Below are 14,513 nucleotides of genomic sequence, written 5' to 3' on the forward strand. Positions count from 1 at the left end.
ACAACGTTTCAGTAGCAAACATGCATATTTTAATGATGATGGATTTTTTCATCGATGCCCATCTGTACGGACATGTTGTTAATGATATACGTGTACGTTTCTTAATTTTTCTTTTTTGTGCTTATTTGCTTACTCTTTCTTCGGAACAGAGTATTAAAAAGCTTTTTAACGCCTAATCTAACCAACAGCACAAATGCTACAACAACTGCGCCTATAAACAAAAACACGTCCAAATTGTTGTACTGCACGAAGTTAAGATCTTGCGCCGAAGAGATCAGATGCTTTGCGCCATCATGCCGAAGAACGTACTCGATCCAAAACTTAGCCGTATCCATCGGGGCGAGCGGTTGATCTCTCAGTCTGCGGGAGATTGTTTTCACGTTTGCGGCATAGCTGAAGAGGGTGAAGGAAAAGCAAAATAATATGCAAAATGTCTACTCTTAATACAATGCTCTGTAGGAAATTTCCAACTAAGACATACCTCTCATCACCTAGGACATCGTTAATCGCCTTACGGAACGTCTGTTCATTCAGATTCTTGTAAGCCACCCCAATGCCCCATCCAGACTGTTCCGCTCGAGCCATGTTTAAAAGTTGATCACCAAATATCGGAATGCCTACGATCGGTACACCGTGGTAGATCGATTCGGTACAACTGAGAAGCCCTCCGTGCGTAATGAACAGCTTCACGTTCGGGTGTGCAAGGATGTCATCCTGAGGGAACCATTTGCCGATCAAGAATTTTTTCTTATCCAACACGAGCGTATCGTCGTCCCACTTCCAGATGATGTTCTGCTTGAGACCCGAAAGCACTCGAATAACATCGTTACGCTTTTGCTGGTCCATTTTCGATGGTTTAAGGTTGGATCCCATCGAGAAGTAAATCACACCGTCTTTCGATTGTTCGATGAACGTTTTAATGTCCTGAAGTTGAAAAAGTGTATATTAATTTGACGCAACTGCCAGTCTCAGTTCTTTAACTTACCTCAGGGAGTGGATTTACTTTGCGATTGACATGAAATCCTCCAACCTCAATCAGGTTAGGTAGATACGGGCGTGGGAAGCTTAAGCTAAAGTGGCTGTTGACCAGCACGAGCGTAACTCCATGCTTCTGCATCTCACGCAACGAACGGGTAGCATTGGGGAAGTACATTTCATAAAACTCTCGGTGTATTGGTTCGCACATGAACTTGAGCAGTGTTTCGTCGAACGCGGTGAACAGCACATTACCCAGCCGTTGCCAGAAGTTCATCTTATCAGTGAAGCTTGACATCGGATGCGGTACGTACGATAGTGGTTGTGGCGAACCGGTAAGCGAATTCACCCACGATGAAACGCCAAACGTTGACATTCCCACTACAGGACAGTTGAAACGGTCGGCAAACCCAAGAAATGCATCGTCGAGGAATATCTCCAAAACGAGTAGATCGAACGTTTCGTCCGATCGGAGCAGAGATTGAACTTCCGGTGCGGCTAGGGTGGTGTTGGTTATTTCACGCACAAAACGACCCAGTTCCAGCATCTTCTCCACGATGCTGTCATCGATTTTATCAAACACTTCGTCCATGATTTCTGGCAACGAAACAGTTCAGTTGTGAATATTATGCACCAGCCTGGGGAAGTCATGAACATGGTCAAACGCTTACCTTCAAACATTCGACTGTTAAATTCAACATTCACGTGGCGATAAGTCTTGGGCGCATTTTTCAACGGGAACGGACTTATCACTGTTACCTGAAGGTGAAAAGATAAATGAATGGTTTGACCCGACGCGTATGACGCTTTGCTTGTCGGTGCATCATTGTCTTACCTCGTGTCCATCCAGTGCCAACTCTTTCATAAGGGACGAACCAAGTATCCAGTGAGATTTGGACATGGTAGGAAAGATGCTAAGAATTTTGGCCGGTTCGACTACCTTGTGTGACATCAGGAACGCGAACCACAAGAACGCCACCGTACCCACCACATTACTACGGAGAGGTTTCATTTTCTTACCCCAAAACACGGACACAAACTTCAATTGATCTTAATCATAGCACGGTCATCTTTTGACTGAAATGGAACCATTCACGCGACATCTAACTACACATACGGAGCGATTTTTTTTTGCTTCGTAACGGTCCATATCTGTTGGTGAGGACTTCAAATTTTGCGTATCATCGTTCAGTACACATACGACGTTTATCGCGCGTAGACACGCGTCGATGCGACGCTAGCGTTGATTACGTTTTGATCCAATGTCCACCACCATCATGCATCAATAGATACATATAAGATGCATAGCAAAATGTGAGTCTGAAGTTTTCGTTTTGGAATTTGCATTTATTGATTAAGTTCAGTTGTTGAAACACATCTCTAGGAATGTTTTTTTGATCTCCCTGGTAATATACGATTATAAAATCCCTTCACCAATAATCGCTTATAGTAGTGGAATAACTTGTTCAAAAATTCTAATTCAACTTATACTGCTCAAAGTTGTTGGATGCTTTAAGGAATATTTGCTCCGGAGTCGAAGCCGATCCGAGCGGAATCCAATTATCCGGCCGCCCGGCATCCTTTTGTGCCGATCGCAGTGCATACCTCAGTGCGAACAACAGTACGACAGTCATCGTCATGGCAGGTTCACCCGTCGCCTTCGAACGCAGCACACCGCCCTGATTGTCACCGGTTTGTATGAGCCGAATGCGGAAGTCCACCGGAATGTCCTTCGCTCCCGGTGGCTTATAGTTCCAGGAGCGGTTTGTCAGCAGTGCCCCGTTGGTCATATCGAAGACAAGCGACTCCGTCAACCAGTACCCGATTCCCATCACAAACGCGCCCTCGATCTGGCCCACATCGATACCGGGACTGATGCTTTCGCCGGTATCTTCGAGAATATCGACGCGGGTAAGTTGTATGGTACCGGTAAGGATATCCACTTCCACCTCGGCACAGCTCAATCCCCAGATGCTGTAGGGCTTCAGATCAGCCTTTTTGTACTGATACAGTACGCTCAGATCGATGTCCCGCATGTAGCAGGTTTGAGTGACCTTTTCCCAGGCGGCATTTTTAAGCTCGTTCTTGACGGGCTGCAGACGGGTGTTGAGAATCTCGCAAGCTCTTTTTACGGCCTGGAAGAAAAAAATTAGCACGTGCGTAAGTTTTCTAAATAATTAGAGGAACACTGTATGCACTTACCAAGCATACGACCTCACTGGTCATACTAGCTCCGGTCATTACGGCGTTCGGTGAGGTCAAGCTGTTGGTAGGTTTAATAGAAATTTTCTCCAGTGGTATCCCCAACGTAAAGGCAGCTACCTGGGCCGCCTTGGTGTTTATACCCTGGCCAACTTCGATTCCTCCATGGCTGATCGATACCGTACCATCCTTTGCGTAGATCGAAACCTGCGCATGCAGTGCACCAATGTGTACCAGCGGGTACTGCATCGGGATCATCGCGATACCTCGCTTACGCCAACGGTTCTTGGCGTTGAAATCGTCGATAACTTTTTTCCTCTTGTCAAACTCGACGTCCTGTCGAAACTGTGGCATCAGCTTCTGGAACTTGCTTTCCGCCGGCATATTGCTCAATCGTACCTGCATCGGATCAACCCCGGTAACCCAGGCAATGTGTTCCATGATCGTTTCAACCATGGCAATAGCTTCGGTAGTGCCCGGTGCACGCATCCAAGTGCTCGGTGGCGCATCGGTTAGTACGGCTTTGCCCTCCACTTTCCAGGTGGCAGAGTTGTACGAAAGCTTAAACACGACCTTCGCGTCATCGATTACGTTTTCGTTCAGATTCGAACCATAGTCCTGCATAAAGTTATTCGTGAGCTTTAGAATCTTGCCCTTCGCGTCCACATCCACCTGATAGTTGCTGATGCAACCGTATCTCTTGCCGATTGAACCCATATTAGCCTCGATGTTCATGACGAATCGTACCGGACGTTTGGTGAGATGAGCTGCCAAGGCACAGGCACAGATGATTTGGCTTGCTCGCGTCAGCTTACAACCGAACCCTCCCCCGATCCGACGTACGGTAAAGTTAAGACTATTTTGTGGCACTTTTAGGGCGGCAGCAACCGTTACCTGGGGCAAATCGATCCATTGCGAAGCAGCGTAAATATCCAACCCATCTTCAATCGGGACGCACACGCACGTTTGAGGCTCCATCGTAAAGTGGAATTGTCCTGCTAGCTCCAGCGTACCTACAATCTGTTGGGAAACTTCAAGATCTGTCTCTGGGCCTTCACGACTATTGGGCGGTTGATCGAAAAAGCGCTCTTTTGATTGATTCATAAGAACAGCTTTAATTGTAGGGTAGACTGGCTCATCGGACACTCGTTCGTAGATGATCTTCACTTCCTTAGCCGCTCGTATTGCTTGATCGAAATGGTCCGCCACGATCATCCCGACCGGTTGACCATGGAACAGTACACGTCCACTGCAAAAGATCTCCTCCACGTCCGGGAAGAAGAAGTTCATGTTACCGGACATGAAGTTGTTCGTTCCGGGGATATCTTTCGCGGAGAAAAATGCTGCTACACCGGGCAGTTTCTTTACAACGAGCAAGAGAAGAGACAGCGGTGATGGTTAGTATTACTTTTCTTTCCTTTTATAATTTAACCAAACTTACCAAAGCCTCCGTCGGATCAATCTTTCCGATCGTTGCATTTGGCTGTGTTGCAACGACAAACGCCCCGTAAAGCTCGCCGGGAAAGGGTGGAAAATCATTTGCATACTTTGCCTCACCGGATACCTGACGTAAGCCTTCGAGCTTGGGGACGTACTGCGTTACAGGCCAATTTTTCTTATTCGTATCGTAGGTCTGCTGTCCAGACGATAGCGGTCGTTCGATCATAGAGTATCCGGACTTGAACCGAGGATTAACAGGCACACTGTAGTCAGTCGCGACACTGAGAATAAATTTGTAAAAGAGCGCAATGGCAAGGTTTTTACGATAGTCGACTGATGCGTCCGGCAGGACCCAGTCGGGTTGTATCTCCGAAGCAAGACTGTTGATCGCTTGCTGGATGGTGTTGTTGTCAAAGAGCTTTTTACCAACAAGGAGCTTTTCCGTGCGGGAGGCGTGCGTAAACTGGAAGAAGTAGATGAAGTTTTAGTTGGAAAAGCGACTGGAATGGAGCAACTTACCTTAGGGTTGATGCCACCGAAACACAGTGTAGCCAACTTGACGGTAGATTTATCTTTATCGAACTGCACCAGAAAAGCTGCATTCACGTAGGCATGAGCATTTTGAGCCCGTGGGATCACTCGGAACGATTTGTACACGGTTGTAAAGGAATTGATGAGCGGAAGCGATAAAACTTTAATCAATCTCTTTGTCATGTCCGTTTGTGCGTAGTCCTCAGGCGATTTCTCCAGGATCTTGGTTAATGATTCAGCTAGATGGGGATAGGATTAAAAACAAATTAGCTTACAAAAAACTAATTTCTCGTACATCGCTTAGTGTTACCTATGATCACTTTAGCACCGGCCGCTTCCAGCAGAATGTAAAGATCGGACGGAAATTGGGGGTATTTGTTTTTGATGCTCAAATTGCCTGCCACCGTACCAGCATTGCGCACCGCAGGATTTGCAATGAGACCCAGATGACGGGCCATCTCTCTGCAGTATCTGAAGTTCGGTCGATTGTTAGCCGTCTTGTTTAGTATTTCAATAAACTCGGTAATTGTAACATTTGCACCCACAACAAGCTCTCCTGTGCGCAGGAAATAATTGCGCAACTCTTCCACCGAGTTGATGTCGATGAAGACCTGCAAGGAGTTGCTGCGTCGATAGACACCTGTAGTAAGAAGTGGAAACGACGCCTTAAAGAAAAGCCGGCCGATTGTTGTTACACTTTCAGTAGGTTCCTACCATGCGCTGTGTTTCCTCCAACAAGCATGTAAGGTTTTTTGTCGATCTTGCTAAAGATGGTAAATATTTCCGCAACAGTGTACACCTTGTGCCACTCCTTGTCGTCGCTAGCCATCAGCTGTACCGGACATCCCGGCACGATCATATTAGCAGCCTGGGGACACTGGGCCGAGCAGACGGTATTCGTTTTGGGACAGATCTGAAGTTCCTCAATGTCCGGCATTGCCTGTTCCGTTACCGAGGCAAGAGACTTAAAGGCGTCGAGAATTGGCCGATAACCCGTGCAGCGACAGATATTGCCACCAAGGTGATTTTCAACCTCTTCCATCGAGACGTTTCCTTGCTTCGATTCCATCAAGCTGTACATCGTCATAACCATGCCGGGTGAGCAGTACCCACACTGGCTACCGTTCATATGGGCCAAACGTTCCTGTATCGGATGATAGCCGTCCAATCGGTTACCGAGTGCTTCGACCGTTTTGATGTCCAAGCCATGGCAAGCGAATACAGGAAAGAGGCACTAAACAGAGGGACACAGGGGGGGGGGGGGGGGGGGGAAGACATTAAACATCGGTCATTCGCGTGATGTTCTCATTTTGGTGAACAACTTACCGAGTTGACGGACCAAGATTTATTTTCCTTGGTAACGGGATGTAGTCCGGACACGTTCACGACACAAGTGCCACATCCACCTTCCAGACACATAAACTTAGTCCCAGAAAGATGGGCATGGTTTCGGATGAACGTATTCAAAGACGTGTCCACTGGAACGTTCTGAGCGTTGGCTGTTGTATTGGGGTGAACAATTTTGTTTGCTTTAATAAATATTATGTTAACATTAGCAAACTTTACACACTTTACCTGTATAAGTTTTCCCATTAATGGTGAACGTTACTTCAGAAAGTGGACTAGAGATAAGAAGTAAATATTTATTAAAATAAGTTGCCCTAAGTTTTGCTAGCAAATTATGATTTACTATTGTAGGCTCGCATACGACATGGTAATTTTGCCGATTTAAATGTAAATCCGGTTTGGCGTGAGGTTTGGCGTCTTTAATCTATACCCGACCAATCATAGATACGGGAACGTATCTATGATACATTCTAGTCTGAATTCAAATGCTGAACCGAAACACCACACAACCCAACCGTTTGGGGCGTGCTGTGGCTTAGAAAGAAGATGCGCAAACGGACGACGAACCAAAAACCGTTTTGTAAATTAGCTTTACAATCCTCTAGACCTTATAAATGATGCGTAGGAAATGGAAGAAAAGCAAAAGAAAATATGCATATTGATCGTAAAGCGTTAATAAATAACCAGTTTCTAAGAATAGCGTTCGGTTGGGGGGGAACGGAATGTAAAAACATTTGTCACAGTGAAAGGACGCTCAGCTAATATTAGAATGATGCAAATCAAAGAGAATCACACACGAAAACAAAGAACAAAATAATTATAAAAAAAAACTACATAAATGGAAAGGTAGATTGAAGAAAAGTAGAAAACTGAGAAGAATTAGAATTTCAGAATTTGGATACATTTACTCGTAAAATTACAAAAGGCTAATAAGAATTTAAAAATTTTTAAAAGGAACTTTTTTTAAATTGCTGATTATGTCACATGAGTAAAATTTGAATGTTTTCTACTTCCAACATAAATCACCTAATTGATTGTACCGTTTCAAATTTCATCCCCTCAAAAAGGTTCACTAAAGTTCAAACCGACGCATCTTCAACGTTCTGTTTTCTACTTCCCCATTTGCTCTTTCCCTGATTTATTCATTCACCTCATTCGAAGGGTCGTAAATGTTTTATGTGCTGGATGTGATGAACTCTTAGGAACTGGTTTTTTTTGTGCAGTCCAGAATCAAATTTGGATTAACCGATCTCAAAACTTGCGAATCTTACCTTTCAACTGAACTCTCGGGGCTGCTCCAAAGGTACGATCCAATTGAGGAAAGCATCTTTTCACCACAAACTGTTGCACTCTCTTAAACTGTTCAAAGATATCAACCTGCAGATAAGTTTTCACCAGATAAATAGTTTTACTGCAATTTAAACTGTTCGCTTTTACGTAGAACACCGTACGGAAGTAACCTGACCACAGGTATGAGCGGATGAACCGTTCCCGTCTGACGATCGGCACCGAATGTCGCAGAATTCGGCAACACGTTGCTGATCTGATCGAGATCCTTTTTCGCCAACTTAACCCTTAAGATTTCAACTATCGTTTTGTGAGCGGGTTCGTTCTTGACGAGTTTTTGTTCAAATTGTCTTATGTTATCTTAAATACTCTTTTTTGTGCAATTAATCAAAAGTATACAGGCTAGCGTAACTATTAGAGCTTTCTTATACCTAACAACAATTAATGGTTTTTTAGTTTGATGAAGCTTTCTTTTGCATCAGGCATGTCAAACCCATTACGTCGGTCAGTCAATATGTTACATTAATTTATATTATTATTACATAAATTCTCTTTCGACACTTTTGATTGTTTAATAGCTACACACATGCTTGTAATTTGAGGTTTTTTTACCTTTTATTTAAAGAAATGTAAGCAACCCCATTTTGGATCGAGGAATACTGCACATACCGAAGAAAAGTGTTGAAGCAAACGATCAGTTATAGATCGTCTTTAGGATGTTTTAAAAGATACTGATTTATTCAATAGATTGAACGAATCTTATTTAACACCTTAATGTGCTCTTTATTTGGATCAAAGGAAACCATTGATTAAGAATTGCGTATACTTGTAGAATCTTAATATAAGCTTTAGATATTGTACCATCACCATGTGTCATGAAAAAATGCAATTCAAAAATGATATCACTCCCTATGATATCAATTCAGTTTGTACTGTTCGATCGAATTTCCAGCCAGCAGATGAACCTGATCCGGTGTGGAAGCCGTACCCATCGGTATCCAATCATCTGCCAGCCCAGCATCCTTCCGTGCTGAACGGAGCGCGTTGCGTAAGGCGAATAGCACCACGATGGACATATTTAAGGCCGGTTCTCCAGTTGCTTTTGAACGAAGCACACCAGCCGGATTGGAACTCTTCTGCAGAAAACGCACACGGAAATCTACCGGAATGTCCTTCGCACCCGGCGGTTTGTACGTCCAAGTACGGTTGGTTAGCAGTGCACCATCCTCGGCATTGTATACCAGTGCCTCCGTTAACCAATAGCCGACACCCATTACGAACGCACCCTCGATTTGGCCCACATCAATGCCTGGGCTAAGACTTTCACCGGTGTCTTCCAAGATGTCAACGCGACGCAACTGAACATTGCCAGTCAATATGTCCACTTCCACCTCGGCACAGCTCAATCCCCAGATGATGTATGGTTTCAGTTCCGTTGCACGGTACTGGTATGTGGCGCAAAGATCAACATTTCCTGCGTAGCAGAGCTGTGTGATGGTTTCCCATGGAGCGTCCTTGTGTGCATCGCGCACGGGTTTAATGCGTTCCAGGAGAATCTCACACGCTTTCTTGACGGCCTGTGCGAAAGGAAAAAACAGTGGGTTGTGCATCTGTGGAAAATAATCTGTTGGGGTGGATGGTACTTACATAGCACACAGCCTCGCTAGTCATGCTACCTCCAGTGACGATGGCATTAGGCGATGTCAAACTGGTCGTTGGTTTGATGCTAATCTTCTCCAGCGGCAATCCGAGCACGTACGCAGCCACCTGTGCCGCCTTCGTATTCATGCCCTGACCCATTTCAATGCCACCGTGTGTAATCGAGACCGTACCATCACCAGCATGGATTGCTACCAACGCATGCAACGCTCCAAAGTATCCAAGGGGATAGCGCATCAGCGAGATGGCGATACCTCGCTTACGCCAACGATTGTCCACATTAAACTGGTCAATTTCCGTCTTGCGCTGGTTGTACTCCACGTCCTTGCGGAACTGAGGGACAAGTTCGCGCATCTTGCTACCTTCCGGCATGTTCATCAGCCGCAGCTCTAGCGGATCTAAACCCAACTCCCAAGCGACATGTTCCATAATATTCTCGATCATGGCAATACCTTCCGTAGTGCCAGGTGCACGGCACCAGGTATTGCTCGGAGCATCCGTTTTAGCAGCCTTGCCAACCACTTTCCACGTCTTGGTGTCGTAGCAATTGTTGAAGAACTCCGTCGTAGCGTCACCAACCGATTCGTTTAGAGACGCGCCATAATCCTGCATGTAGTTGTTCGTTAACTTTACAATACGGCCATTGCTCTCCACATCCACTTCGTAGTCGGAAATGCAACCGTAGCGCTTGCCAATTGAACTCATGTTTGATTCGATCGTTAGCACAAACCGTACCGGCCGGTTCTGCAGATGTGCCGCCAACGCACAAGCACACGCAACTTGACCAGCGCGTGAAATCTTCGATCCATAACCACCGCCAAGCCGGCGTACAGTGAAGTTGAGGCTATTTTCTGGGACTTTCAGCATCGATGCGATCGCCACCTGACACAGATCAACCCACTGGGTCGAACTGTGCACATCCATACCGTCCTCGATTGGTACGCAGACGCAAGTTTGCGTTTCCATCGTGTAGTGATACTGGCCAGCCATTTCGAACCGGCCCGTTACCTTACGAGCAGCAGATACCTTTACACGATAGTTTGATCCTCGGCGAGTTGTAGTAGACGGTTCGTCAAAGATGCGAGTCTTTGCTTGATTGTCAATGAGAGACTTCAACGTCGGATAGACGGGTTGCTGCTGCGAGAGGCGTTCGTAGAGAATGTTGACGAGGGTCGCAGCATGATTGGCTTGGTTGAACGTTTCCGCCAAGATGATACCGACCGGTTGGCCATGGTAGAGTACCTCACCACTGCAGAATACTTCTTCCACCTCCTGATTGCCTAGACTGGCGGGCATGAAGTTGTTAGTGCCGGGGATATCTTTCGCAGAGTAGAATGCTACTACGCCGGGGTATTTCTGAGACGGAAAACATATTAAAAATTATTCAGAAACCCCAACTTTAGAATTTCTGGCTTAAATGTACTCACCAGCGCGTCAGCAGCATCTATTTTGCCAATACGCGTGTGCGGCTTGGTAGCAATAACGAACGCCGCATACAGCTCCCCGGGCAAGGGAGGCAGATCGTTGGTAAATTTGGCTTCTCCTGATGTTTGAGCGAGTGCCTCAATCTTGGGGATGTTTTTCGTAAGCGGCCAGTTACGTTCGTAGGTATCGAACGTTTGCTGGCCGGATGATAATGGACGCTCGAGTACGGTACCTCCGGAACGGAAGGATGGTTTCACCAGCACAGTACCGTCCGGTGCTATGTTAAGCAGATACTTGTAGTAGAGTGCCATGGCAAGGTTTTTGCGATACTCTGCGGAAGCGTCCGGTAGTACCCAATCAGGGCGGATCTCGTTGCTCAGCTGATTCATCGTAGCTTGAACGGTTTCAGCGTCAAACAAATTTTTGCCTACCAGAAACGTTTCCGTCGCTGTAGCATGGGTAAACTATAAGAGAAGTAGAAGATATAGTAAGTTGTTTAGCTCACATTGAACCGATATTATTTTGAGCAGATCCCTTACATCTGGATTAATTCCTCCAAAGCAAATTTTGACCGATTCCACCGTCACACCATCCTCGGCAAACTTCGTAAGGAAAGCACCATTAACGTAAGCGTGCGCATTTTGCGATCGTGGCATCACTTTGAACGATCGGAACTGATACCGCGATGAGTCCAGCGCTGGAAGTGTGATCGATTTCAACACCTTCTTTTGCATGTCTAGCTGAACAAACTCTGCTGGTGTAATGAGGCTTGTTTTACTTCCGGCTTCAACTAGAAGAAAAATAAAACAGGACATAATTCATGTAGAATCGGTAGAACTTCTTTATAAAGCAATTCTTACCAACTGTAAGCTTCGCTCCAGCTGTTTCCAATATTAGATACATATCCGATGGGAACTCATGATGTTGATTTTTTATGTTCAAATTGCCCGCGATCGTTCCGGCACTGCGTACCGGTACGTTTGCAATCAGATCGATGTGTTTCTCCAACTGTTTGAAGTGTGAAAAGTGGGGCGACTTGTTTGAGGTTTCGTCTAGGATTTGCATAAACTCCGTCAGTGAAACGTTGGCACCAACTACCAGCTCGTTGCCATCGGACGAATGCGTGTGCAGTTCCTCAACGGCATTGATGTCGATAAACACTTGCAATGATGGACTTCGACGATAGACTCCTACAGCAATAGAAATAAATAACTAATATTATTCAATAATATTATTTTTGTACTAAACTTACCATGAGCAGTATTGCCAGCAACCAGCATATAGGGTTTGCTACCGATCTGTTCGAAAATCGCAAAAATATCGTTCACCTGCGTCACACGGTGCCACTCCTTGTCGTCTTCAAACACCAGCTTCACCGGACGCTTGTGATCGACGCGATCCTTCGCCGAAAGGCATTTGCCAGCACAAGGACTTCCCGTTTTCGGACAGGTCTTCGTCAGATCCTCAATATCCTGACAGGCATCGAGCAGTTTCTCATCTGCATCGACCGTCAACGATTTGAACGCATCCAGTATCGGCCGGTACCCGGTACAACGGCATATATTTCCACCGAAAGCATTTTCGACGTCTTCCATCGAGATCGCACCGCGGTTCGCTTCCATCAGGCTGTACATGTTCATAACCATGCCGGGCGAGCAGTAGCCACACTGGGTGCCATTCAGATGGGCCAGCCGCTGCTGGATTGGATGGTAACCATCCTTGCGGTTGCCAATACCTTCTACCGTTTTTACATCCAGTCCGTGGCACGCATAGACCGGATACAAACACTAGAAGTTGAGGATTAGCTTGAGTTGGTGTAAGGAGTTCCCAAAATTCCTGCTATATTACTAACCGAATTGACAGCCCATGATTTCTTCTCCTTTGTCACCGGATGGACTCCGTTTACGTTCACGATGCAAGCTCCACAACCACCCTCCAGACACATGAACTTTGTGCCGGTCAGGTGAGCATGGTTGCGTATAAACGCGTTCAGCGAAGTATCGACCGGAATTGTACGAGGATCAACTGCAAGCAAACAAACGGGCGATCATTAGACGTGGCGCTTAGATGGAGAATATTCGTTCGATGTACTAATTACGAATGAATACTTACCAGTGTATGGTTTCCTATTGATTGTAAAGGTGACTTCCGTTAGAGGACTGAAAAAAATCTCCATCATTATTTGCTCATTTAATCTCGATTCTAGACAATGATAAGTTTGAGTTGGTAGCGTGTGCGGCGCACCAGTCGGATGTTATTTACGATAACTTTTGTTCCATCTCAATATCTTCGACTGGGCGCATAGTTGTTGGATGAGGCACTGGAATGTTTTTCGCGTGACATGATCACCCGGAACACTACGTACCCCGACGTGTATTGCCATAGCAACTGGGGCAATATCGTCAAGGTGGTTGATAAATAAAATTGCATCTTACGTGTTGTAGTGCTTGCATGTTTTACTTTTACATGCACTTGTTTAACGGCCCCTTGCTCACTCTGTCTATCCTACCCGTGGGCACTTAATGATGTTTGTCACGTCTGTGTCAAGATTTACGACCATGTGAATCGGGTAGATCGGTATGAAAACATGGCAATGCGGGGACAAACACAATCACGCCTATTCCAGCACTGGTGAGGGGTGGGCTTTTTCTTCTATTTTTATGTAGCCCGCGTACTCGTATAAATTGAGAAAATTGCACAAAACGGAGAGCATAACAAAAACACACCAAAAAAAGTGCTCTCATGCGAAGTTGAACATGAAGCAGCATGAGTTGGTACAAAAAAACGATTGGTATCCGCTTTGGAACCGGTCTCTTCAGTACAATGCTGCTTGCCTTTACATTAGACGCATGGGGATGAAGGATAAAAAATAGCTACATGGCGTGATGGATTGCGCAATTCGCGAGTAACACAAAATAGCAGTCATGGCATATTTGGGAACCAAATCTCACCAACACACACACTCACTCTTCTTCTCATAAATTTACGCAGTGTTAGGAAGTTTTAATCGCAGCATCCAGTGCTCCTGGACTTACCTGTCAGGTTCCGTGCTGCCCCAAATGTAACTACCAAGCGTTGAAAGCATGTTTGAAGGAAGTTTGTTAAACTTTGCAATTTAAAATACTGCGTATAGTACGTTTAAAAACTTGTCGAAGTGTTGTGAAATGATATCTTCAGCTGGACGGTTTGTGTCCAAGGTCAATGGAAGGCAGATGGAGTTTAGGCAAAACACAAGAGCACCACTTGAAGCAGCTACAGCACAACACGGGTCCGCTCACTACGACTGATCGTGAGCGAGTGCGCGTCGTGATCTCAGCGCAAAAGACGATGCGATGCGTACCGGTTGCAGTTCTCGTCGATAGGTTAAGATTGGCAAGTCTCGGTTCTTTCCACACGCGCGAGAGATAATTGTTGTGCGTAGCTTTCAGTCAAGTACAATTTTACACTAGAAGGAACGCCGGGGGAATTATGCACATGTTTGCTAACATTGCGGTTGTATAGGAAGGTGTACATAGAAAAGGATCGTACATGCGAAGTTTGCGGCGAAAGAAGCTGGGTCTATATAGAATTTTTATATAGTTCCAATATTCATATAAATCTCTGAAACATGGCCTCAAAAACTGACGAAACCCTCCTAACCGCGGTAG

The 14,513-nt window shown here is 45.5% G+C and overlaps 6 protein-coding genes across 6 annotated transcripts in view; 1 reads left to right on the plus strand and 5 right to left on the minus strand.

The window, feature by feature from the left end:
- LOC126562982 (charged multivesicular body protein 6) overlaps positions 1–14,513 on the minus strand; it is a 250,061-nt gene that overhangs the window by 23,632 nt on the left and 211,916 nt on the right. The window lies entirely within an intron of this gene.
- The window catches only part of LOC126561997 (esterase B1-like), a 474,259-nt gene that overhangs the window by 19,794 nt on the left and 439,952 nt on the right, over positions 1–14,513 (plus strand). The window lies entirely within an intron of this gene.
- LOC126561411 (uncharacterized) overlaps positions 1–14,513 on the minus strand; it is a 197,643-nt gene that overhangs the window by 16,953 nt on the left and 166,177 nt on the right. The window lies entirely within an intron of this gene.
- On the minus strand, positions 102–1,987 carry LOC126562018 (UDP-glycosyltransferase UGT4-like). The gene is made up of 5 exons (XM_050218428.1): positions 1,811–1,987; positions 1,647–1,734; positions 986–1,572; positions 482–924; positions 102–393 (listed from the first exon to the last, which is right to left on the minus strand). Exons 1-5 carry the CDS (start codon positions 1,985–1,987, stop codon positions 102–104), a joined length of 1,587 nt encoding a protein of 528 aa, XP_050074385.1.
- Positions 2,451–7,822, minus strand: LOC126561425 (uncharacterized). The gene is made up of 9 exons (XM_050217561.1): positions 7,767–7,822; positions 6,724–6,770; positions 6,475–6,647; positions 5,863–6,382; positions 5,459–5,788; positions 5,137–5,387; positions 4,619–5,080; positions 3,178–4,539; positions 2,451–3,110 (listed from the first exon to the last, which is right to left on the minus strand). The coding sequence occupies exons 1-9, from the start codon at positions 7,820–7,822 to the stop codon at positions 2,451–2,453; spliced, it is 3,861 nt and encodes a 1,286-aa protein (XP_050073518.1).
- Positions 8,700–13,951, minus strand: LOC126561402 (uncharacterized). The gene is made up of 9 exons (XM_050217524.1): positions 13,902–13,951; positions 12,979–13,025; positions 12,719–12,891; positions 12,119–12,653; positions 11,727–12,056; positions 11,406–11,656; positions 10,869–11,330; positions 9,430–10,797; positions 8,700–9,359 (listed from the first exon to the last, which is right to left on the minus strand). Exons 1-9 carry the CDS (start codon positions 13,949–13,951, stop codon positions 8,700–8,702), a joined length of 3,876 nt encoding a protein of 1,291 aa, XP_050073481.1.

This window comes from Anopheles maculipalpis, chromosome 3RL, assembly GCF_943734695.1.
Source record: "Anopheles maculipalpis chromosome 3RL, idAnoMacuDA_375_x, whole genome shotgun sequence".
Lineage (NCBI taxonomy): Eukaryota > Metazoa > Arthropoda > Insecta > Diptera > Culicidae > Anopheles > Anopheles maculipalpis.